Genomic DNA, 25,385 nt, shown 5'->3' on the forward strand with positions numbered 1-25,385 from the left:
GATAAGGGAAAGATTGTTATGCTAAGACCCCAAATTAGTAGACTTGGTTTGAAGTTTCAGAAGGCTTCAGATTCTTCCCTTCTTCCTTTCGTAGTTGTTCATTCAATACAAATTGGAAGAACAGAGGTCCTCCTTTATACTATTATCCCCTGTATACAGTAGCAGTCCTTCTTTATACTTGTGTACCCCATACACAGCAAGAGTTGTACTACTGCTGTGATATGATAGGTCTGAGAAGATAACCCCACATACAAGACAGCTGCACGAATAACCCAGCCTTTACTGAGGTCTGTTATTACTTCATTAGAAATACTGGGTGGAAGGTCTATCTCTTATTATAATGCAAATGTCTAGTTTATATGAGCCATTGATATCTTAGGATGGATTATCTGGTCCTATTTGATAGACTATTTCTGGATTGGTTTTTATAGCTGAGAAAGCACAGAGGGATAGTGTCAGAGGGCACTTGGAAATGCAGATTTGAAAAGGGAAATGGGAGGCTACATCTGTCTGGGTTTGTTCACATGAAGCAAAGGAGTTATAAAAAGGGGTCTTATTATAGGGACTTGGTAAGTTAGTGGCAGAGAGCTGGGGCTTCCAGCTAAGTGACTATTTAGCTATGTGACTTTGGTCAGGTCATTGTGTCTTGAATGATAGTCCTCATTCCTCATTGGTAAATGGACTGTGTACATAGTCCTTTAAGGTCCCTTTTAGTGCTGACATTCTGTGGTTCTGCTGGAGGAACTGAGAAATCTGAAGAATGCTGAGGATTTTTTTTTATGTGATATTGGTACAGGCATGCCAGGAGCAACTTGTGGGGGGCATTGTGGATCTGTGGCATGGACTTGTAGTGGCAGAAGTCAAGTCTTTGTGATTCTGGAGCTCAGCTCATGATGGGTATGGAACACTTAGTGCTGTGTGATCGAATGAATGAACTAAGGCCTGGCAGATGCCGCAGCAGCACAATATAGAAAGCAAAGCAAAGGCTTGAGGCAAAGAAGGCTGTCCTCCACTAGTGACTGAGAGCCACTGCCAGTTCTGCGACCAGTGTTCTGGGTCCTTTGAGTCTTCCTTCTCTTCTAATAAAGGCAAAGTCATCAATCTCCCGAGGGCTTTGTTGAATAGTCAGAACTGTATCACTGTCACAATGATTTCCAGGACTTTCCACCAACAACCTAGTAACAGACAAGATGCTGTGCTAACCTGAATTGTTGAATGGCAAAAAGAGGGGTGACTCCTAGAAATATGTGAGGAGGCATGGATATCATTAACATAATAAATGGTAGCTTTGCTGTTACAGTTTGAAAATTGACTATGCAGCAGGCACTGAACTAAGTGTTCTTACATGGGTTGGTTTGAAAATTAAGGGCCCTTGAGATAAATATTTCTACTTTACAGTTGAAGAAACTGATGTTCAAATAAATCAAATAACTCACTCCCTTCTGGATCTATGGTCTATACATTTGCCATTTTGAACTTTCTCCCTTCTTCAAAGAAAATCTCTCATTTCTGATATTCTGGATGTTACAGATTAGTCTTGTTCCTTCTTAACTTTCATAATATATTCTCCCCACTGTGCCAAGAGAAATTGCTTGAATGTTTTAACATGTAAAAACTCATATACTGCTTGAGCATCCCAAATATGAAAATTTAAAATCCAAAATGCTCCAAAATCTGAAAAGTTTTGAATGCCCAACACGACACTCAAAGGAAATGTTCATTGGAGTGTTTTGGATTTTTGAATTAGGGATGTTCAACCAGTATAATACAAAATTCCAAAATCTGAAAAATACATTCAAAATCCATAATAGTTTTGGTCTTAAGCATTTAGGATAAGGGATACTCAACCTGTAGTCAGAAGGAGTAACTCCCTGGAATTAAATCAAGGTGTCCTATTATAGGATTGGAAACATTTCATTTGGTTAATACTTCCTCTGGTCACTCATAGATGTTCTTTATATATTTTTAGATCTTTGATATAATAGAAGAGAGAAAACATCAGTTTTTAAATAATAATCCAAAGTCCATCCTAGAGTAGATAATGAAATCTTGTTTTTATGAAATAAGTAAGAATAAAGTTAATTCATTTGATATTAATTACACATTCTATGTTATAAAAATATAGCTATCCTATGAGATTCTAGGATATAGTTGATTCTTAAATTTCTTCTGTGCAATGATTTGTGACTGCTTAAGGAAAAAAAATTCTAAGTCAGAGAGGGGAGAGAAATGGATGTGGGACTTTGAAGAGTGATTGGAAATGTTCACTGTAGAAGCTGAGGGGTCCAGGTGAGAAGGACGAGGGGAGGTCACTTGCTTTTCTGGTACTTAGGAAGTCCTGACTTCGATCTAGTCATGTGAGCATCATTGTCCCTCCTTTTATTAATGAAAATTATTTCTTTTCTCTTTTGGAATTCACAGTACATAATGATTAGTAAGCTTGTGAACTAGGAAACATTAATGGTGTACAACAGATGCTTGTGTTTATAAAGCACTTTTCAGCAAGTGGAATAATGCTGAGTCTTGGCAGTTGGGTACCATCTACACAGGAAATGGGATACCTCTCATTCTTTTGTTCTGTAAAACCAGCATTTCTCTTACTAAAGGAGGTCTTACTAAAGAAAACAAAGAAATTTTGCTCTTAAAAATTTTACCAAGTCAGAATATAAAGTGCCAAGAATTTGAATGTAGGATAAGCCATATTTCTGGAGTTGGCTTTCAGCTATGATGCTCTTGTTATTTGAATCTTATATAAATTTGGAGAAAAACAATAAACAGTTCTTAACAGTGTCCGTTAACTGTTAATGATTGTAGTTAGTAGATTTTTTGAAACCAGTATTAAGCAGAGAAAACCACATTGATAATTTTAAGTGTCATTGGTGTTTTTATTTTTAGAATAAACAATTTTTGGATTAAAAATTGTTGAAGTATTTAAGGTGGATAGAGTTAGTAAATATAACATACTTTATGGGCATGTGTACAAAAGTCATAAACGGTAACAAGAATCATAAACACGCTTATTATTTTTCTGTTCTAGATATTTGAATGGTGGTATTTTCGCAAGTACGGAACTTCATTCATTGAACAAGTCTCAGTAAGCCACTTGCGCCCCCTTCTGGGAGGGGTTGACAACAACTCCTCCAACAATTCTAACTCCAGTAATGGGGACTCAGATTCCAACAGGCAGAGTGTCTCAGGTATGGAAAGTCCTTCAGTTTGCAATATTATTTGCTTACCCTTACTAAATTATTATGAATATAAGACAGTAAGAATGTTGTTATTTAAAAATTATTCTTCAGAGAAAAATGCAGCTCATGTTCCCAGGGAGTTGACAAGCTGTATCAGAAAAGTTAGGGTATAAGCATCCCAGGGAAAGGAAATATTGATCTTGTTAACTTTACTTCTTCTGTTTGATCATTTAGGTCAATGTTTCCAACCTGAGGCTCCAGCCTCCTTGTCTGTAGTTTCTCAAACTTAATAAATGGATCCATTTTCTTCCATGATAATTGTAGAATCTTGTATCTCACTAGCTCTGATCACATCACTCCTCTACTTATAAGGTTTCATTGATTCCCATTCCACTGAAAATAAAGCCCAGATTCCTTAGCACAGCATAAGCTGCTTCTAACCTATCTTGCCAACTCTGGGCATTCAAAACTTTTTGTCACAAGCTAGTCCCTTTCCTTAAAGTCCAGTTTTCTGGCCACATGAAGCTACTTTTCATTTCCTAAGCATACCATGTTTCTCATGACACTCTGCCTAGAAGAAGTCTGTCCCCTTTTTTCCCTCGTTCATTCATCACTACCCAAACCAAATGTCACCTCCTGGGAGGCCTTCTGTGATAGGTTATACACTATATTGCTCCACTTTGATTCATCCTTAATATTTTTACCCATGGCAACATGTATTAAATTGCATTGAATTTTTAAGGTACTGTTTTATTGCAGTATTTCTAGCATCTTGCACAGTGTCTGCTATTTCTTTGAAACTCACATGAACACATGAGTACATGCAAAGACTGTACTTTCTTCTCTTACAAGAAGGAAGAATATAATTTCTTAGCTCAACCTCTTTATCAACTCAGTACACATTTTCTAAGTACCTGTTGTGAACCTTGTCTTATACAGGTTCTTCTGAATTATTATGATTACAAAGAAGTCCAGGTTCTTTTCCCCAGGGAACTCTCTGTCTATTGCAGAACACAAAGAAATAAGTGCTTTGATTGTATGAAGAAAACATACAATGCAATGGGAAACAAAGGAGGGGATGCTGACCCAAACTGGGAGAAAGGGGTTGCTTCTTGAAGGAGAAAGCATCAATTCTGAGACTTAAAGGATAAAAAGGAAGAAATTAAAAGAGCTAGGTTAGATATTTTTTCTTCCACTCTAGAATAACTCAATCCACATTTCATAAGTGTCTAGCTAGGTTATAAGCCTCTAGGAACATTGTACATACATTTTGTTCCTGATGTTGAGTCAGTGTTCTTTTAATAGACCATTTGCCAGCCAGCCATGAGTGGTATGGGCAGTTGTTGGTACACATTCATTTAACCTGAAGGGTACACACGTGAGAGATGGCACCACCCAGGTAGCAAAATTGTCTGGGACTCTGTAAACTCATCGACTTTGTGAATAGTAGGGACCTGAGCAGAGCAAAACATTGCTTTAACCAGCTACTGTAATAAATGTGGCTTATTATTCTAATGAGGAATCTTGATCATTCAGTCATCAAGCATGAGCAGTTGTGGATAATTGCCACTACTTTGCATCTGATATGAATACCCTACAGATTAAATGTGCTCTTATCTTGACTCTAGTCTTTGAATGAAATAGAACATTGTAGAAAATTAACAGATTGACAACAGAAAGCATCCTCATTTGAAGCCATTCTTTATATTGTATACATTTATATTTTCACTAAAGTTTGCCCTCTCTCGCTTCTAGATTTAAATCTCTTGACATCACTACTTAATGCAATGAAAAGTTCATACTCTTTTTATTGTCACTATTATTTTGCTGGCTGTCTTAGTGGATGCCTTGATTAAGCCTTATTCATTATATGAATGTTGATACTATTCTAAGTGCTGTAATAGCAGCTTTGTAAGGGAGAAACCAAGCCCTTTTTAAAAATATATTCAACAATAATAACCATGGAAATTCTCAGTTTTATCTATAATAAGTTTTTACCTGGCTAACACTGAGCTTTTGAATATTATTAATTCAATTCCACTAGTATTAATTCAATTCCACTAGTTACTGAGTGCCTGCTATGCATTCCATATTTCCATTCATTTCATGTGTAATAGATGTAGCATTTACGATCTGATCTCATAACAATGTTCAAATAATTATCTTTAGAAAAATGGAAATTACCTTGTCTAAGTATATTTAGGCCTCAATCTTCCTGCTTCTCCTTAACATTGAGCTTCTAATATTTAGCTAACTCAGCTCAACAAACATGCGTGCTAGTATGGAAGTACCATATACCATGGGACCAAAGCCATTTTCTTTTTTCTTGTGGTGATTTTTATTTTTGAATAAGCAAAATACCATAAAAGTGCATTGTTGCATTTATCTCTACCCTTAATCGCTTTCTATTTCGTAGTCTGGTGTCAGCTAAATGTAAAAGAAAAAGTAGGTCCAAAGCTGAGGATAACAGTGTATTTCCTTAAAACAGAGAGATTTGCGTAAAAATCCCTATTGCCTTCCTAATAATAAAATGACTGTTGCCTTAATAACAGAAGGGTGAAGATACAGATTTTTCTTGGAGCGTCATAAGACACCCCTTTGCTCAATCTTCCATGTAATATAATGTGACCAACAGAGTCTCATGGATGTTGGCAAAGGCAGTTTAATGGCAGTGATTACTTAAGAAAATCACTGAAAAAAGTTAAAAATAAATTGAAAATATTGGTTATAAACATTGGTCCATATGAAAATTCAGTGTAGCTCTTTCCTTAAAGAACAGAGTAAATAGGCTGGGCACGGTGGCTCACACCTATAATCTTAGCACTCTGGGAGGCTAAGGTGGGAGGATTGCTTGAGCTCAGGAGTTTGAGATCAGCCTGAGCAAGAGAGAGACTCTGTCTCTACTAAAAATAGAAAGAAATTAGCTGGACGACTAAAAATAGAAAAAATTAGCCAAGCATGGTGGTGCGTGCCTGTAGTCCAAGCTACCTAGAAGGCTGAGGCAAGAGGATCGCTTGAGCCCAGGAGTTTGAGGTTGCTGTGAGCTAGGCTGATGCCACAGCACTCTAGCCCAGGCAACAAAGTGAGACTCTGTCTCAAAAGAAAAAAAAAAGAACAGAATAAATAGACAACCTAAAGAATTCTGTAGAAAATATTCACAAAGTATTAATATCCAAAATCTACAAGGAACTATAATGAACAAGAAAAAAAAACCCATTAAAAAGTGGACAAAAGATATGAACAGATATTTTTCAAAGGAAAATATATAAATGACCAACAAATATTTGAAAAAATGCTCAATATCACTAGTCATCAGAAGAATGCAAATTAAAATCACAGTGAGATACTACCCTACCCATGTCAGAATAGCCATTATTAAAAAGTCAAAAAACAATAGATGTTGGCATGGATGCAATAAAAAGGGAACATTATACACTGTGGGTAGGAATGCAAACTAGTACAACCACTATGGAAAACAGTATGGTGATTCCTCACAGAACTAAAAGTAGACCTACCATTCCATCCAGCAATCCCACTACTGGGTACCTATGCAAAGGAAAAGAAGTCATTATATCAGAAAGACACCTGCACTGATATGTTTGTTGCAGCACAAGTCAGAATTGCAAAGATAGGGAATCAAAGTAAGTGTCCATTAGCTGAGGAGTGGATAAAGAAATGTGGTATGTATATACCATGGAATATTACTCAGCTGTATGAAAAAATGAAATAGTGTCTTTTGCAGTAATTTGGATGAACCCAGAAGCCATTATCCTAAGTGAAGTATCTCAGGAGTGGAAAAACAAATATCACCTGTACTCACTTATAAGTGGGAGCTCTCTCCTCAGCCATGCCAACATTTATTGTTTTGGGACTTTTTGATAAAGGCCATTCTCACTGGAGTTTAGTGATAATCTCATTGTGGTTTTGATTTGCATTTCCCTGACCATTAGAGATGTTGAGCATTTTTTTTAATATGTTTCTTGGCCATTAATCTGTCTTCTTTTGAAAAGTTTCTGCCCACCTTTTGATAGGGTTCTTTGATTTTTTTTCTTGCTGATTTTCCTGAGTTCTATATAGATTCTAGTTATCATCCTTTACCGGATGTGTAACATGTGAATATTTTCTCCCATTCTGTAGGTCAGGGGTCCTGAAACTTTTTAAACAGGGGTCCAGTTCACTGTCCCTCATACCGTTGGAGGACCGGACTATAGTTTTAAAAAACTATGAACAAATTCCTATGCACACTGCACATATCTTATTTTGAAGTAAAAAAACAAACGGGCAAAAGCGCCCGCATGTGTCCTGCGGGCCATAGTTTGAGGACGCCTGCTGTAGGTTGTACATTTGCTCTTGTGATAGTTTCCTTCGCTGCACAGAAGCTTTTTAATTTGACCAGGTATCATTTATTTATTTTCGTTGTTGCTGTGATTGCCTTTGGGGTCTTCTTCATAAATTCTTTCCCTAGGCCAATGTCTATAAGAATTTTTCCAACATTTTCTTCTAGAATTCTTATAGTTTCATGTCTTAGGCTTAAGTCTGTTATCCACCATGAGTTGATTTTTGTGAGAGGTGAGAGGTGCAGATCCTGTTTCAGTCTTCTACATGTGGCTACCTAATTTCCCCAGCACCATTTATTGAATAAGAATTCTTTTCCCCAGTGTATGTTTTTGTCTGCTTTTTCAAAGATTAAATGGCTATATGAGGATGGTTTTATACCCGGGTTCTCAGTTCTGTTCCATTGGTCAGTGTCTCTGTTCTTGTGCCAATACCATGCTGTTTTAGTTATTATAGCCTTATAGTCTAGGTGAAATCTGATAAATTAATGTTTCCCAATTTGTTCTTTTTGCTTAAGATTGCTTTTGCTATATGGAGTTTTCTCTGGTTCCATATGAAGCATAGGATTATTTTTTTCTAGATCTGCAAAAAAATGATGTTCATATTTTAATAGGGATTGCATTGAATCTGTAGATCACTTTGGGTAGTATAGACATTTTAACAATGTTAATTCTGCCAACCCATGACCATGGTATGGTTTTTCACCTGTTTACCTCCTGCCCTCCAGGAAGTAGTCAGAACAGTGTTACACACGGAACAACACAATAAACACTTACTAGTGTAAAATCATCCAAAAGAAATCTTAAGCAAAAAGAACAAATTGGGAAGCATTAATTTATCAGACTTCAGGAAACACATCTAACCCACAAGGATGCATTCAGACCCAAGGTGAAGGGATGGAAAACAATATTCCATGCAAATGGAAGCCAAAGAAAGCAGGCATAGCAGTTCTGATTTCAGATAATTTAGTCTTCAAATCAACAAAAGTAATGAAAGACAAATATGGTCACTATATGGTGAAGGGTACAATTCAATGAGAAGACATAAAAATTATAAAATTTATGCACCTAACTCAGGTGCACCCAGATTCATAAAGGAAATCCTACTTGATCTAAACAAAATAATAAACAGCAGCACTGTAATAGCTGGGGACTTCAACACCCCTCTGACAGGACAGGACAGATCCTCCAAACAGAAAGTAAACAAAGAAACAATGGACTTAAATCGAACTCTAAGGCTTGACTGACATTTATAGAACATTCTACCCAAAAACCATTGAATATGCATTTTTCTCATCAGCACATGGGACATTCTCTAAGATTGACCATATCCTAGGCCATTAAGCATGATTCAACAAATTTAAAAAAATAGAAATTATACCATGCATTTTCTCAGACCACAGTAGAATAAAGTTAGAAATGAACTCCAACAGAAACTCTCATCTCTACACAAAGTCATGAAAACTAAACAACCTTTTGCTGAACAATTATCGGGTTAAAGTGGAAATTAAGATTCTTTCAACTAAATAATAAAGGAGACATGTTATCAAATTCTGTGGGACACAGCTAAAACAGTCTTGAGAGGAAATTTATATCCATAAATGCCTACATCCAAAAGATAGACAGATCACAAATTAGCAATGTAATGAATCATCTCAAAGAACTGGGATAGGATGAGCAAACCAACCCCAAACCCCCCAGAAGAAAAGAAATAACAAAGATCAAAGCAGAACTAAATGAAATCAATAACAAAAAAAATACAGAAGAGTAATAAAACAAAAAGTTGGTTCTTCAAAAAAATAAACAAAATTGACATGCCTCCTGCTAGACTAAGGAGAAGCAGAAAAGAAAGGACTCTAATAAGCTCAATCAGGAATGAAAAAGGAGAAAGTACAACTGATACCATGGAAATACAAAATATCATTTGTGAATGCTATAAAAACCTCTATGCACATAAACCTGAAAATGTGGAGGAAATGGACACATTTTTAGAAACACACAGCCTCAATCAGGAAGAAATAGAATTCCTGAACAGACCTATATCAAGTACTGATATTGAAGCAACAATAAAAACCTTCCTAAAAAGAAAAGTCCTGTACCAGATGGTTTCACACCTGAATTTTATCAGACCTACAAAGAACAACTGGTACCTATCCTGCATAAATTATTCCACAACATCAAGAAGGAAGGAATTATCCCCAACACGTTTTATGAAGCCAATATCACCCTGTTACCAAAACCAGGAAAGGAAGCAACAAAAAAAAGAAAACTATAGACCAGTATACCTTATGAATACAGATGAAAAAATTCTCAACACAATCTTATCAAACTGAATTTAGGTGCTTATCAAAGAAATAATCCATCACAGCCAAGTGGACTTCATCCCAGAGATGCAAGGACGGTTCAACATACACAAATTAATAAATGGAATTCACCACATAAATAGAAGTAAAAATAAAGATCATATGATCCTCTCAATAGATGCAGAAAAAGCATTTGACAAAATTCAGCACCTTTTTATGTTAAGAATGCTTAACTAAATAGGCATAGATGGGACATACCTAAAAATGGTGAAAGCCATACATGACAAACCCACAGCCAACATCATACTAAGTGGGGAAAAACTGAAAGCATTTGAATTGAGTTTGCTTAGAATTAAGATTGATTTCTTGAATTAAATCTACATATTCTAATATTTTTGGCATTTACATCCTTATTGCATATCACTAAACTATCAGGCAGCCTCATATTTATGGGGTATGTCCCATAGAGCAGCAGTTCCCAGCCTTTTTGGCACCAGGGTCTGTTTACATGGAAGACAATTTTTTTCATGGACCAGAGAGTGGGGGATGGTTTTGAGATGATTCAAGCACATTATATTTATTATGTACTTTATTTTTATTATTATTACATTGTACTATATAATGAAATAATTATACAACTCATCATAGTTTGGGGACCCCTGCCCTAGAGTGATTCTAGATTAAGAGGAGCTTTTTTGTTTTTTGTTTTATAATAAAGATAAGATTATGGAACAGATCAGCAAAGAAGAAATTAACATAGCTGTAACCTTATTTATTAATTTAGAGACAGGATCTCACTCTGTTGCCCAGGCTGGAGTATATAGCGCTATGGTTATAGGTCACTGTAGCCTTCAACTCCTGGGCTCAAGCAGTCCTGCCCTAGCTTTTCCAGTAACTGGGTCTATAGGCATGTGCCACTATGCCTAGGTAATTATAAAAAGATTAGAGATGGAGTCCCATCATGTTGCCCAGGGTGGTCTCAAACTCCTCGGCTCAAGCAATCCTCCCAAGTTGAGGATTACAGGCATGAGCCACCTCATCCAGCTTGTGACCTAATTTAAAGTGAAACTTTGATGTGTGTTCGTATTTATTTGACCTCTAGATTGCTTGTTTCTTTTTCTTTCTCTCTGTCTCTCTCTTTTTTTAATTTTTATTTTTGAGACAGAGTCTCGCTCAGGGTAGTGCAGAGGCATCATGGTAGCTCACTGCAACCTCAAACTACTGGGCTTAAGTGATCCTCTTGCCTTAGCCTCTCAAGTAGCTAGGTCTACAGCAGGATGCCACCATGCCCAGCTAATTTTTCTGTTAGGGACAAGTTCTTGTTCTTCCTCAGGCTGGTCTCAAACTCCTGAACTCAAGCAATCCTCCCACCTCAGCTTCCCAGAGTGCTAGGATAATAGGTGTGAGCCACTGCACCTGGCCTAGATTGCTTATTTCCTAAAAGGAAAATATGTACTGTTCTTCACCCTGAATTTAAAGGATATAACTAACCAAGATATTTCTTACAAACTTCTTCATTACATGTCTTATTCTCACTTAGAACATTTTACATCTGTTAGTTACTCAGATCCTAATTTCTACGTTTCAAGGACAGTTAAAAAACTGAATACAGCACACATACTTGACACTAATGTTAATAAATATTTTTTTTAAGTTCAGTTCTCTAATAGAAGACATAAAAACAGTATTTCATAATGTTTGCTGCACCCCCTGCTGGCTATATTGTGACACTTCCTAAATAAAGACAGCATTTTTAGATATTGTTTAACGAACACTTTAGGTATACATACTGTTTCTCTTTGGAGTTATTTTTGTTGAGAAATAATTTCAGTTACATCTGATCTACAATAGAGTTGAATAGAGTTGACTTTTTTTTGAGAGAGACATGGTATCACTCTGTTGCCCAGACTGAAGTACATTGATTGGCACAGTCACAGTTTGCTGCAACCTTGAGCTTCTGGGCTCAAGTGATCCTCCTTCCTCAGCCTCCCAAGTAGCTGGGACTACAGGCATGTGCTGCCATGCCCAACTAATTTTTTTAAGTTTTTGTAGAGATGGGGTCTTCCATGTTGCCTAGGCTGATTTCAAACTCCTGGCCTCAAATGATCCCCCCACCTTGGCCTCCCAAAGTACTGGGATTATAGGCATGAGCCACTGTTGTCAGCCAAGTTGACATTTTAATTGAAAGCAATTTTCTTTGTAATTTGTCAATTGATATTTGAACAGCATTTATCCTTCTAGGCAGCATAATAATATACTTATTTGAAACAAAATATATTTGCAATAACCTTTTTTTTTTTTTTTTTTTTTTTTTTTTTTGAGACCAAGTCTTGCTCTGTCTCCCTGGCTAGAGTGCAGTGGCATCATGGTAGCTTACTGCAACCTCAAACTCCTGGGCTCAAGCGATCCTCCTGCCTCAGCCTCCCAAGTAGGTGGGACTACAGGCGTGTACCACCACACGCGGCTAATTTTTTCTATGTTTGGTAAAGACGGAGTCTCAATCTTGCTCAGGCTAGTCTCAAACTCCTGGCCTCAAGTGATCCTCCTGCCTTGGCCTCCCAGAGTGCTAGGATTATAGGCATGAGCCACCACATCTGGCCTGCCATGACCTTTTTATTAATATTTCAGCTGAAATCCAGTGGGGAAAGGCATCTTCCCAAATGTCCTTGTTTTATTATAAATAATTCTACCATGAGCATCCTTGTACATGCTTATTGTATGCTAAATACAAATGTTACAATAGTCATGAAGCTTTAGGAAGAACACTTCAAATCTTGAAAGAGATTTCCTGAGGAGGGATTGGCAGTGGTGAGGTTCTAAGAGTTATAACAGCTGTAAGGATAGAGATCACAATTGTTTGGCTCACCAGTGTATTTGAAGCCATGATCTGGAGTCAGTGTGTTAGTGACCACTCTAAGGGGCTTTATGTTTGGAGAAAAAGTAATTAAGGGAAGCACAATTTTCTAGTTAGTGCCATAAGAAGTTACAGCCATCAAATCTCATTTTTCAAGAACAAAATTCAGAGATGCTGAACTAAGTGAGCAAAGACCATTTCCTAAATGACAAGTTAAGCTAAGTGACAAAAAATTTAGGGCCATTGTTTATAAACATTGAGCAAATTCTAAGTGGGATCTTGTGCCAATTTAATGATAAACTCATCTTCTAGAAATGAAAACATGTATTCCTGTTATTTGTATACCCTTCACTATTTTAACAAACATTTTTGAGATTATACACATGTTCCCACAATGCTTTGTATTCTCAATTATCACACTGTATTGAAATTGATGGTTTACTTGTTTACCCCAGTGGGTGGCCAAATAAAGCTCAATGGTTGGATGGATGTTGGATGTGCAATACTGAGGGAAGAATCCTAATGAATCACCACATGGCCTTTAATATCCAATTTCTGCAATAATTGCTCACTTTTGTGTGTGTATATCATTGGGTGTGTTTTTTGGCTGGTCGCACACACGTAGATGTTTTGAGTACTGTTAACTGATTTTATTTTCTAATAAAACCTTATTTGTCCAAAGAAATCTTGTATTCTGAATCAGTAGAAAGTCTTAATCATAGGGTGTTTTAAAAGAATTATAAATTATTAGTCATATGCTTACTATAACCAGTCTTAAAGCTGATGATCGACTTTTCTAAGTTAAAATCCTATGGTTGTGAATTTCTGTGGTCCTGGTATAGTGAAGAGGTATAATCTATTAGTATATGCTAGATGTTAGTATGATGATTATTACAGTGATTGTGTAAGTAAATAATGTTAAAATGCTTTAAAATAATTTATATTCATAGCATTTCTACAATAATGGTAACGTTATTTTCTTGTCACTCCTTTCCCATAAGGCAAAAGCAAACAGGATGAATTATCACAAAATCAGTATTAGCCTAGACCTGAATTAAGAGACTAAAATTCTTTTCATATCATACTCTAGCACTTAAGTTTAGCTTGTCATGGATGATGTTATTGTGAGATATTTTAGAGTAATCAAAATTTTACTTCTACCTATACTTTTACCTATAATTTTAGAATACATCAAGTCTGTTTGAAATAACTATAGACGTTATGAACTGGCTGATTTTGGCATGTACCTTGATTTGGCAAGGGAGGAAACTCGGCCCAGAGAGATTAGGCGAAACTTTCCAAAGTCCTGATGCCTGAGCCACATTTTCTGATTAACCACCCAGAGGTTTTTCCACATTGCACGTTGCTTCCCATGTAAAGGACACAGAGGAAAATTATCTTATCAAATGGCCAGGAAGGGTGTTTTGCTAAATTAATTAGCTTGTGGTGTCACTGAACTTGTGTGTAACAGTTTCATATTTCTCTTTATTGCAGAATGCAAAGTATGGCGAAATCCACTAAATTTATTTAGGGGTGCCGAGTATAATCGGTAAGCATTTTGACAGCTTGGAAAACAAATGGGTCTGGTTCAGAGAGCAAAGACAGCAGCAAATGTTTTTGCTAGTTCATTTAGGGGTCATTGTAACAGTCTGTTTAGTGTTTCCATTTTTTGATACTGTCCTCAAATGTTTTGGTTTTTCTGTTTTATAAATATTTTAGCTTTGGAATGGGATAATGTACAAGAATGTATAGTTTTTAGAATTTCTCTATTACAGTTATTCTTTTCAGTAGATATTATATAATTAAAACATTTTGAAGCTTACCTGGATATGGTTATATAGATGCCATAGAAGTTATATTGGAATTTAATTTAGCAAAGTAATTAGCCAAATTAGAATTTTCATAGTTTTTGGGAAATGTCTATTCATAACACTAATTAAAGAAGGTTTTCATTAGCAATGGCTAGTAAATCTTGACACAAAAATATGGGGGAAATGTTTATTTCTTTCAAGCTGATATAATTCCTGAAGGGAGAATAGGATGACTTTTTAAAAAAATATATTTTTTTGTATTCAGTAGCAAAGCTATTTTAGTATTAGTTAATGGTTTCTATTTCAACTCCTTTGCAGCTTATGATTTTGTAGGTCTTGCTTTTTCTCTCTTAGAAGTGTCCCACCATCTTATTTCCCCTTTACAGGTACACTTGGGTGACAGGACGAGAGCCTCTTACCTACTATGACATGAATCTCTCTGCCCAGGACCACCAGACATTCTTTACTTGTGACTCGGACCATCTTCGTCCTGCAGATGCAAGTATGGAAAAGTCCTTCAGATAGTTGCTGAATGGGAAGGTTTTTTAGCTTCTTTTAAGAAACAAAGTTTCTGCTTTTAGAATATCTACTTTATAAAAATTCTAGTAAATGAAATATTACATTGCTGATTGACTAAGAGAACTTAGTCAATTGACTAAGAGAATTCTGATACTTAGGTAAAGCTTTATCACAATAAGGTATCGATGTAGAACTGAGTTCCCTCATTATAATTTAAAACATCATTTTAAAAAGTATATCAAAGTTGGACTCATATATCTTGAAGAAATATGTATTAGACAAAGCTAATTAAATTCCTATTTCAGATAGAATGAAAGGTCTTATCTCCTTAATGATATTCTAAGTAGAAATTGGTATTCACTGAATCCAAATAATTAATATATTTTGGTGACTTATCTGCCTTTTTATAGGTCCATTAGCATTGAATGGCTTCATGGCCATGGCTATCAGAGTCCATATGTGTTTTCTATCCTAGAGAAGACATTGTTTAGGATGCATTTTATACTGCTTGAGTTCCAAATAATACTACAGAGATTTTTTTGTATTATCAAACTTAGTCAAAGTAAAAAGGTAAAAAACTCTTTAGACAAAGGAATATGTACATCCTCTTAGGAAACTTACGTATAAAATACAAATTTATAAAACAAATTCAATAAAAGATTGTTATTCTTTTTTTTAAAAAGGTACCCTTTGCTGTGGTGGAAGATTATAATATGATAGATATATTCCCAAGCATTGAGTTTTGTACAATATGTTCACAAACTGCTCTGATATATAAAAATTGGGTTTGCAGGTAAATTTAGGGATCCAATACACATATTAAGCAAAAGCCTAAAGTACTTTTACTGACTCAGCTCATAATTCTTCAAATGGCTTCAAAATGTTTTCATATCTAAAGCCTATAGCAAGTGCTCAGAAAAGTGATTGATAGAAATTATGTGTGTCTAAGTACAATCAAGAGATTAGTATTATAGCCATGTCATCTCAAAATGTGTAAAATAATATATGTTCTCTAACAACAATGACATTAATGTGCTAAAGACATATAAACTCTACTAAAATGTCTTTTCTTGAATTCCTTAGCCTGTAATTCTGTGAGCACAAAAAAAGTTTACTATCAGCAATTGAAGAACAATAGAATAGCAAATCAGAACGTATTTTGTGTGGCTTTGGAGATTTGAACCAACCCTTTTAGTAATGAAATATTCTCTTGTAATTTAAGCTGAAAGCTTTTAATTTAGCTATTGTTCTGTGTTGAGTCTTTCCAATTGTGTATATATTGATTGATTTGCTTTTTTTTCTTTTTTTAAAATAGTAATGCAGAAAGCCTGGCGAGAGAGAAACCCCCAAGCTAGGATTTCTGCAGCTCATGAAGCCTTGGAGATAAATGAGTAAGCGGGGGGCAAATCTTGTTAAAAATGAAATCTCATTCTTTGCTGAATATATTCAGTTCCCATTGATACGATACTTATATTAAACCATACATTGGACCTGGAGGATTATTGGGGGGTGGTTATTACTTTATAAAATTTTTCTTTATGAAGGACAGTCACGTGGAGGTGGTTTTAGTCATTTTATAGAGCAATTCAAGTGGCTTTGCTATCACCTTAAATTAAATCCTTCAAGGGCTATCCCTAAGATATTATGAGGATATAAAATAAATATAATTCTTTACATATCTAAAACATTTTGACAAGGAAATTTTTCTGGATGTAGAATGCTCATTGGTATTATACCACTTTCTAGGTAGAACTTATGCTAGTGGGGAAAACATAATAAAAACATAAGATGACAAAATATCATTTAAAAAATATTTCAAGATCAAGACAAAGATAAGAGGAAATGTTGTCCTTAGTGTTGTTAAACATTTTATGGGTTACCAAGGAAGACTGGGAAATCTCTTCTGGAGATCTCAGAAAATGAGAAAGATTCCTAGAGTTGGAGTCATAAAAACTCAGGTTTGGCAGAGACCTTAAAGGTCATTTAGCTCAACCACCCATCTGGTGCTTGAATCACCTCGACACTATCTTTGCCAAGTGGTCATTGTTAAACTATTTTATGATTTTTCTGAAGAAGGTTACAGAATCTTCTTTGGAGATCTTAGAAAAAAGAAAAAAGATTTGCTTGAGAGTTGGAAATCCTGCCATTGTAACCAGTAGATCTATATGGTTTCTGATTCTGTCATGCAACATATTTATTTTCCAGTTTCTTGTCATCTACAAGTTTGATATGCCTGCCTTCTGTGTGTCATCCATGTTTCTGAAAAAAAATATCAGGGCCAGGAATAGAACCTGTGATATGACATATAGAAACTACCCTCCCAGTTCATGTCTTCATGAATCACCATCCTTTGGTATTGTTCACCCAACTGCTAAGCCACCCAGTTACACTATGATTCAGCCTGTTTTTCTCCATTTTAATCTTAATAATGCCATTTGTACCTATGGATCTTTAATTTATAGCAAATCTGTTAGAGTAAATTAAGCTAGCACAATCTGATTTATTTATTTGTAGTAAATTTAAGCTAGCTTCTAGTGGTCAATTCTTTTTAAAGTGCTTGGAGACCATCCCTTTACTAATCCATTAAAATATCTTTCCAAATCACTGTTCTATAGTTTGGGAAGTCTGCCTTCTTACCCTTTTTGAAAATTTATGCTGCATTTGTCATCTCATCTTCTAGTACCTCTCCATTCTTTGTGATTCCTCAGCTATCCACAGAGAGCAATTCCATGGCCTGTCCACAAGGTCTTTTGGCTTCCTGGGATTTGCCCATCCCAGTACAGTAATTCATTTAGAATGCATCAGTTATTTGCTATCTTACATCCTTATACCCATTTTAAAGTTTAATTTCTTCTCGTTTTTTCAGTCTGATAATCATTCTCCTTGATAGAAAAGCCAGGAACAAAATAAGAGGAAGAGAGTTTTGCTTTCTCTTTATTATCTCCTGCTATAAATGATGAACCTTCCTTGTTTTGTTGTTGTTGTTGTTGTATTGTTTGTCTTATTTTGCTTATTTGCTTTTGTGGTGGTTTTGGAGAAATGGGGGTGGTGATAGGGCCTTAAACATGATTTAAAAACAGGAAATAGTTGTCTTTAGCATTTTGTTTTGTCTTTATTTATATATTTATTTATTTGTAAGCTTCAGCTAATTTGGAGTTTTAGCTCTCCTGAAATTATTCTTACAAGTTCATTCCACTCTCTTACAGTCCTTCATTACATACCCTCTTTCCATCTTTTTTTACATGTCCTTTAAAAATCTGACGTGGGAGAAATCTCTGTGAAGCCATACTAGTTACTTAATTGCTGTCCCTCTTTTCTTCCTGAGAGGATCATTTGTGAGTGCAGTTATGATTGGACACTAGGAAACTGTTCAGCCCTCTTAAACCATTTTTCCTTCTGAGCCTCATGCCATTGAATCATGCCTCTTTTCTTTGAATTTTTTGAAGTCCACCATCCCCTCTTTGATTACCCCAAACTCCGAAATGACATAGTAACTCTCTCTGAATGTTCCTATCAATTTTCATTTCACCAACTATTTTTTTCTTCTTGGTCAGAATTAGGTCCAGAGTTGAAGTTCCCCTAATTGCTTCCTCTACCATCTGGGAGATAAAATTGTTACCAAAGTAAGTCAAGAACCTGTCGGGTGCCCTACTTCTAACCAAACAAGACTTCTAGCGGATATCTGGATGGTTGACACGCCCATCACCACACTTTCTTGCTTCTGTATGTGTATTGTGTTGTGACAAGGATGCATCATCTATATCTTCCATCGAGCTGAGCAGTCTGTTCCGTACTCCCCAACCATTAGCACTTCTATTGCTCTCTCCTTTCTCCTTCACTCACGGGCTCTTAGCATGTTTCTACCCCAAACTCATGAGTCTCCACATAGATGTATGTTTCTTAGCCAGTAGTGCTACTCTGCCTCTCCTCCTAAGAATACTGTTTGAAATACAAATAAGCAAAGCAAGCAAGCTGGCCCCAACCATTCTTGAGTTCCCAGCCCACCAATTATAATCTTATAGCTAATTCCTCTGATACTACATCTACCACTCAGTATATAATCTCATTTTTCACTTTATTACCCTTAACCCATATTTATATGTTGGCATCTGAAGCCTTAAGTATTTCCCCTGATGCCTATCCCAGTTACTTTCTCCAGTGAATCACTTGGACAGTTTCAGCATCATTATTGTTCTTTCCAAGTCATATATGCTGCCCTCTGTAGTAATTGGTTTTACAGCTTTTTTTCTGGGCATTTTCCTCCCTACCTACAATATTCAGTTTAAAGCCCAATTGATAGTTCCTGCTGAAATTAGAGGGATTGGCTAAAGAAATTACAAGACCCTTCCTCAAAGCTGAGATTGACTAGTAACTCCAAACCTCACATGAGCGGTGAAGTTCAGCCTCCTTTTCCTAGCTGACTGTTGTAGTTTATGAACAGTAAAAGTAACATTTGGTTTAACTTTCTGTTTACTTTGTCTCTTGTGGTCTGATGGAGATAAGTAGGGAAATGGCCACAAGGGAGGCAGTGGAGAAGAAGGAAAGGGAAGGGATGGGTGTGGTCTTCTCTGGCCTCACCATTTCCCTTACGTTTCCTTTCTTTGGCAGTGGGTTGTTCCACATATGATTTGGAAGGCTTAAATTTCTAAGAGCTCCCTTTTTTCATTAGTTAACTGCTTATCCTTTCTGGCTTCCTACCTTAGATGGTTGTTGAAAGGATTATATGAGATGATATATGTTAAGTGCTTGGTACAGTGCTTAATATATACTGAGCAAATGGTAGCTATTGTTGTTAAAGGCATGAAATTTAACTCTTGTTAGCTACTGTGGCTGAGTCAGATTTTGAGCTCTTCAGAAATTACAGTACCTATAGGTTCTTCTAGTGTGCTCTGAAACAAAAAACTCAGTGCTAACCATAATGAGATGTTGAAGCACTGTTTTTTTCAATGAGTAACTTGATTTAATGAATTTCTCGCTCAGAATAAATCCTTAGGTTGAAGGGAATCTGTATTTAGTAAACAGAAGTGAACTTATATATAGTATCTCTAACTTTGAGGGAGATATTTAATAACAGCTATCATCATCATCATCATTAGCTGACATTTATTGAGCACTTAACCACATGCTGGCTACTGTACTAAGCACTTTACATACATCATCTTACTTAACCTTCACAACAACACTGTGAACAAATAGATTCCATGTTGTTCTCCATCAGGGAGGCAGAGTAATAATAACTTGCCCAAAATGACACACTCATAAGGGGCAGAGTCCATTTGTGAGCCTCATGCTCCTAACACTACGCATCTTACCTCTCAAGCTAAAATATAGATGTTTCTTTTGTACCATTATTTTGTGTCAGCAACTGCAAACAGGGGTGCATGAACCAGTTGGCCACTCTGCATGTTTTGGCGTAACTCCTTGCCCTTCTGCATGAACTCCTACAGACTATTAGCATGTCTTGGATTTGTAATTGATGGTGGCTATTATCTGAATGGACAGGTGTGCAACTGCTTATATTCTCTTGGCTGAAGAGGAAGCAACAACCATTGCTGAAGCAGAAAAACTATTTAAGCAGGCCCTGAAGGCTGGAGACGGCTGTTACCGGCGTTCTCAGCAGCTACAGCACCATGGATCCCAGTATGAAGCCCAACATAGTAAGGTTTCCTCCAGGTTGATGCACTGGGGGATCAGAATTGTAAAATGATTCATCAGAGCAGATTTTCCATCAAAATATGATTTTCCTAGATGAGAAAAAGATTGGTGTTTGCTTTTCTTAGTTTTTATTAATTTTTTTCTGTCCTATAAGAGCAGTTAATGCATTTATAGCTCCATTGCTGTTTATGTTCACATTCTCTTCCCTGCTCATAGATTCCTAACCCCCAAAACAAATAGCAGTACCTTTAATGGTAACCTTGTTTTCTCCCCAGAATTCTTACATATTTCTGTTCGTCAGTTGCTTCCCTGTCACATAACTTTTAAGTCCCGAGTGGGAAATGGTACTTAAATTAGTGATTGTGTTATCAAATGTTTTATCTTATAGATCTTCTACAACATAGATTGAAATAGGACTATTGAGAGTAGAACAGTTATTGGTGATTGTATCAGCATTTGGCTCTTATTTAAGAAACATTGGTATTAACTTCTAGAGAGAAAGAGGCATGAGTTTTCTAATCATTTGTCTTTTTTATATTAAAAATAATGCCTTTTCTTATTTAAGATAACTCTTTAAAATCTGGGACCTTTCATTTCAGTACACTAAACTGAGAGTCAGTGACATTTTGGGGAAACAGTGTAGGAACAAGACAACAAAATCATTTCTAGAATTCCCTGAGCCCCCTTGACTGATCGATTTGTTTAAACGGAAATTTAGCAATCCTTGTCGGGGGAGAGTGTTTTCATTGTCTGACCAAAATTTGCATTGTTTCCTTAAGGAGCAGTTTCTCTCACCTCATTTCTTCCTCCTGCAACTTGGAGAGTATAATCTCATGTTTGAGATTATAAAATTAAATTTTAATGTTAAACTTGGATTTTGTGTAGAACGTGTGTTAATCTCCACGACCAGAGTGTCAGCAAGGTCTTTGCATTACAGCCTGTATACATGAGTATATCCACACAATCCACCAATACACAGACTTTTACTTTTATTCTACAGTGAGTATATATGTTAATAAAGTTTCTAATCACCATCCATATCTTACTTTTTAATTAAAAATAGCACAATGCATTTTGAAGACATGTAGTAAATGTCTATTTTGTGAACTAAATGGAAATTAATATGTAAAATTACATTATCTATAATACAACTTAAGAAATTTTCTTTCTTTTCTTCTCTAAATTAAATCCTTTCAACCTGTTGCCTAAATCTATCCAAAAAATATAATCACATCTTTAAAATAATTTGTAGGCACTTGGCAAATTTTCAGCACACATCTTGTTCTCATTGTTTAAAACTTGAAATGTTAGGACTTTGGTCTTAACATCTTTTAATAGCTGCATATTATACATGTACTTAATCTATAACAGGTGTGTCATATTTTTCTCAAACATGGTAATTTTATTGAGGATTAAGCACATGCATGTTCTCACTGGTCTGGAAACATATCCAAAAAGACATACAATTAAATAAAAGATTAAGATAAGAAGTTGTTAATGTACTTTTTAAGAGCTATTTTAGTGACTATTGTTATAACTATTTAGCTTGTCAATGCATTCTCTAACACTAGGGTAGTTTTTCATTTTGTTGCATACTCTATTGTCATATCTGGAATGTGTTATATTGCCATCTAAAATCAACTGCTTTGGGGACCTGGAGATGATTATGATGTCACTAGTGTTAGGGAAAGAATAATATAAAGCAGAAGTTCAAGATGAGGCTTCTCTAGACTTAATGTCAAGAATGAAAAAAAATAGTTCATCAGGATGCAACCTGAGATTCACCTCTTTGCATCTTACCAAAACCATGCACACTTGAAGAATGTGGAATTCTTGCTTGTAAACTGAATGCAGTGTGGGTAGGTTCATTTTCCCAGCACTTTGCAGCAGATGATTTTATTTATTATCTAGTATTTCACATCCTAACTCGAAAGCATGGATTAGGTAATTAGTCATGTGATTTGACCTTTGGAAGTGTAAGTACTTTCACTTTACTCTGTATTCATTCTATTATTAAAAGAGCTGTCAGTACTTCTGGCAATAAGGAAAAGCCAAAGGAACTGCCTCTGAGGTTTCCTTTAAGAGAAAGGCAAATGGGCCGCTCTGTTTTTTGTTGCTGCTCATCTGAAAGCAATTGTTGTTTTTATTTTTTTTTTTAATTTTGGTGTTTTATCTCTCCCTCTTCAGGACGAGACACCAATGTTTTGGTCTACATCAAAAGAAGGCTAGCAATGTGTGCCAGAAGACTCGGAAGGACCAGGGAAGCAGTGAAAATGATGAGAGATGTGAGTTTGAACTTGTATTTAGAATCAGTGGCCATGCACCTGGCTTAGAGATGTAGGAGCCCACTGAATGGCTAGAGCAAAAAGTACCAGTGGTGGTGTGGTGGTCCCATGGACTCTGGAGCCAGCCCATCTGGGTGCAGCTCTAGCTCACTAGATGAATGATCTTGGGCAAGTTGCTTTCCTTATCTTTAAGATGGGGATAACAATAACAATCCTCACAATTACTTCTTAGGATTGTTGTGAGATAATACATGCAAGGCTTTTAATAGAGTGATTGACATATTAAAAAAAAATCTCAATAGATGTCCTTTTTATTAAATTTTGGGGACTGTAGCTGGAAGCCAATAATGAGATCAGCCATTTTAGCTAACTGACTTTTTCTGTGGATAGTTGCTAGGAAGATTTGAATAAATTGTGGGTCAAATTGCTGTCCTCAAACTTAGTAATATTGTAAGTTAATCCTATAGTAGTCATTTTAAGCATTTTCCTAGATTCTTGAACCAAGATACTTTATTCGTAAGATTCAACACAAGAATTAAGAAGAAAAGAAATAGGCGAGAGTTTTAAAACAAAAGAGAACGGAGGGAAGTTGATATTATATAGCTTTAAAACAAAACAGGGGTTATAAAAGAGACCAGTTGAGGAACATCTATTTCCATTTGTTGTTATCGTTGTTGTTTTTAGTAAGAAATATTTTTCTTAAAGAAACTGACACCAGTGTGAATTGTATTTATACGCCATTTTCTTTTTACAATCTCAGAAAACCTTTGTCAACATTTTGTTCTTCTGCTTTATTCCTAAATTACAAGACATATATAACTGCCTATTATAAAAATGAAAGAACCAAGAGGCAAGATGAAAGTGGCATCTTGTCCAATTCTTAGTTCATGGATTTGAGCACAAGACTATGCAAACCTAGTGAGCCTTTTTGCCTTTCTCTGGAAGAGCAGTTCCTGTGAATTCCCACTTACTCTTTGGATGAGGCAGCCTACTACTTTCAAGGCCCATCTCTGATTATTTCTGCACGTTACAGCAAATGTGAGAAAACCCAAGTAAGACCCATGCTTGGGTCTGGCTACTCCATTAAGCTGAAGTGTAGCCCCCAAATCTGAGAAGAACAAAAGGGGATGATAATAAAATAATTCTATTTGTTTGAAGGTATTAGATGCTTTTTAGGCAAAGCCACTGCAAAGGGGGATCTCCCAGGATTCAATTCTTTTGGTTGAAGGAAGAATTTAAAGAATGTTTGTTATATAGCATAAGTACTAATTTTAAGAAAAGGTGATTTCTGCAGACATGAACTCGCTCTCAAAGCTTTTTAACTTACAGAAATTCCACCTGTGATATAGCAAAGAAAGTCTGCCAGTCACCTTGGCTCTGAAGGAGTAGGGAATTTTAGGAACAGCGAGGTATTTCTTTATCTTAACCTGGCCAAGCCACATTCAACCTTTCACAGTTGTTTTATATCTATTGCTTCTTCTTAACCTTAATTAGCCTCGAAGAGGCATGCATTTAAGAGCAAATGTTGGTGATTTTTCTTATTATGTGCTTAAGCAACTGAATAGGAAGAACAAATTCTGATAATTTTAATTCATTTTTCTGTCACTCTCATTCTGGTTATCATTTTCAGTAATACATATACAATTTCGCATGATTAAAACCAAAACTCTATACTATGATTTGCTTTTTGTTTAACATTATTTTACATTTATAATTACATTTATTGACCTAGTCCAAATACAGATCTGCGGGGAGAGTTTGGGATGCAGTGGGAGAAACTGGACAGGGGATCAAAAAACCTGAATGTAAATGTCAGCTTTGCTATTTACTAGCTTTATGACCCAAGGAAACGTGCCTTGTATGGGCTTTTCATTTAGTCTTCTGTAAATTGGGGATAATGATTTTTACCAAAGAGGATAATTATTGATGGGGAGAATTAAATGAGATAATGTGAAAACACCTGGCATATAGTAGGCATGCTTCTGATTTTTTCCCTAGTGTGTCATAATTCACTTGATTATTCCCCTGATAACTTTTTTTTTTTTTTTTTTTTTTTGAGATAGTCTTGCTCTGTTACCCTGGGTAGAGTGCATTGGCATCATCATAGCTCCCTGAAACCTTGAATTGCCTGGGCTTAAGTGATACTCTTGCCTCAGTTTCCTGAGTAGTTGGGAATACAGGCATGTGCCACCATGCCTGGCTAATTTCTTTTTCTTTCTTTTTTTTTAAAGTCACCTGGCTGATTTTTCTATATTTAGTAGAGACAGGGTCTCAATCTGGTCTCGAACTGCTGAGCTCAAGCAATCCTCCCACCTCAGTCTCCCAGAGTGCTAAGATTACACACTGCACCCAGCCTCCTGGTGGGCAATTGGGAATATTTCTAATTTCTTTTTCTTGAATGAATCAATCACTCAATCAAGTAATCTCTCTCTTTCT

General features: G+C 36.0%; 1 protein-coding gene across 16 annotated transcripts in view; it reads left to right on the plus strand.

Annotated features, from left to right (window-relative positions):
* ST7 (suppression of tumorigenicity 7) overlaps positions 1 to 25,385 on the plus strand; it is a 232,379-nt gene that overhangs the window by 130,279 nt on the left and 76,715 nt on the right. For 10 of the 16 annotated variants that reach the window (XR_012921021.1, XM_012761077.2, XM_012761079.2 and 7 more), the window contains exons 3-9: positions 3,038 to 3,197; positions 14,174 to 14,228; positions 14,877 to 14,992; positions 16,325 to 16,400; positions 18,564 to 18,632; positions 20,512 to 20,666; positions 22,852 to 22,949. Coding sequence is in view for 14 of the 16 variants with exons in the window: in XM_012761077.2 (XP_012616531.1) it covers positions 3,038 to 3,197; positions 14,174 to 14,228; positions 14,877 to 14,992; positions 16,325 to 16,400; positions 18,564 to 18,632; positions 20,512 to 20,666; positions 22,852 to 22,949 (729 nt within the window). In the remaining 2 variants the exon portion in view is untranslated. The remainder of the gene's footprint in view (positions 1 to 3,037; positions 3,198 to 14,173; positions 14,229 to 14,876; positions 14,993 to 16,324; positions 16,401 to 18,563; positions 18,633 to 20,511; positions 20,667 to 22,851; positions 22,950 to 25,385) is intronic. The other 6 variants (XR_012921022.1, XM_012761080.3, XM_012761081.2 and 3 more) reach the window with 1 other exon arrangement.

Source organism: Microcebus murinus, chromosome 9 (assembly GCF_040939455.1).
Source record: "Microcebus murinus isolate Inina chromosome 9, M.murinus_Inina_mat1.0, whole genome shotgun sequence".
Taxonomy (NCBI): Eukaryota; Metazoa; Chordata; class Mammalia; order Primates; family Cheirogaleidae; genus Microcebus; species Microcebus murinus.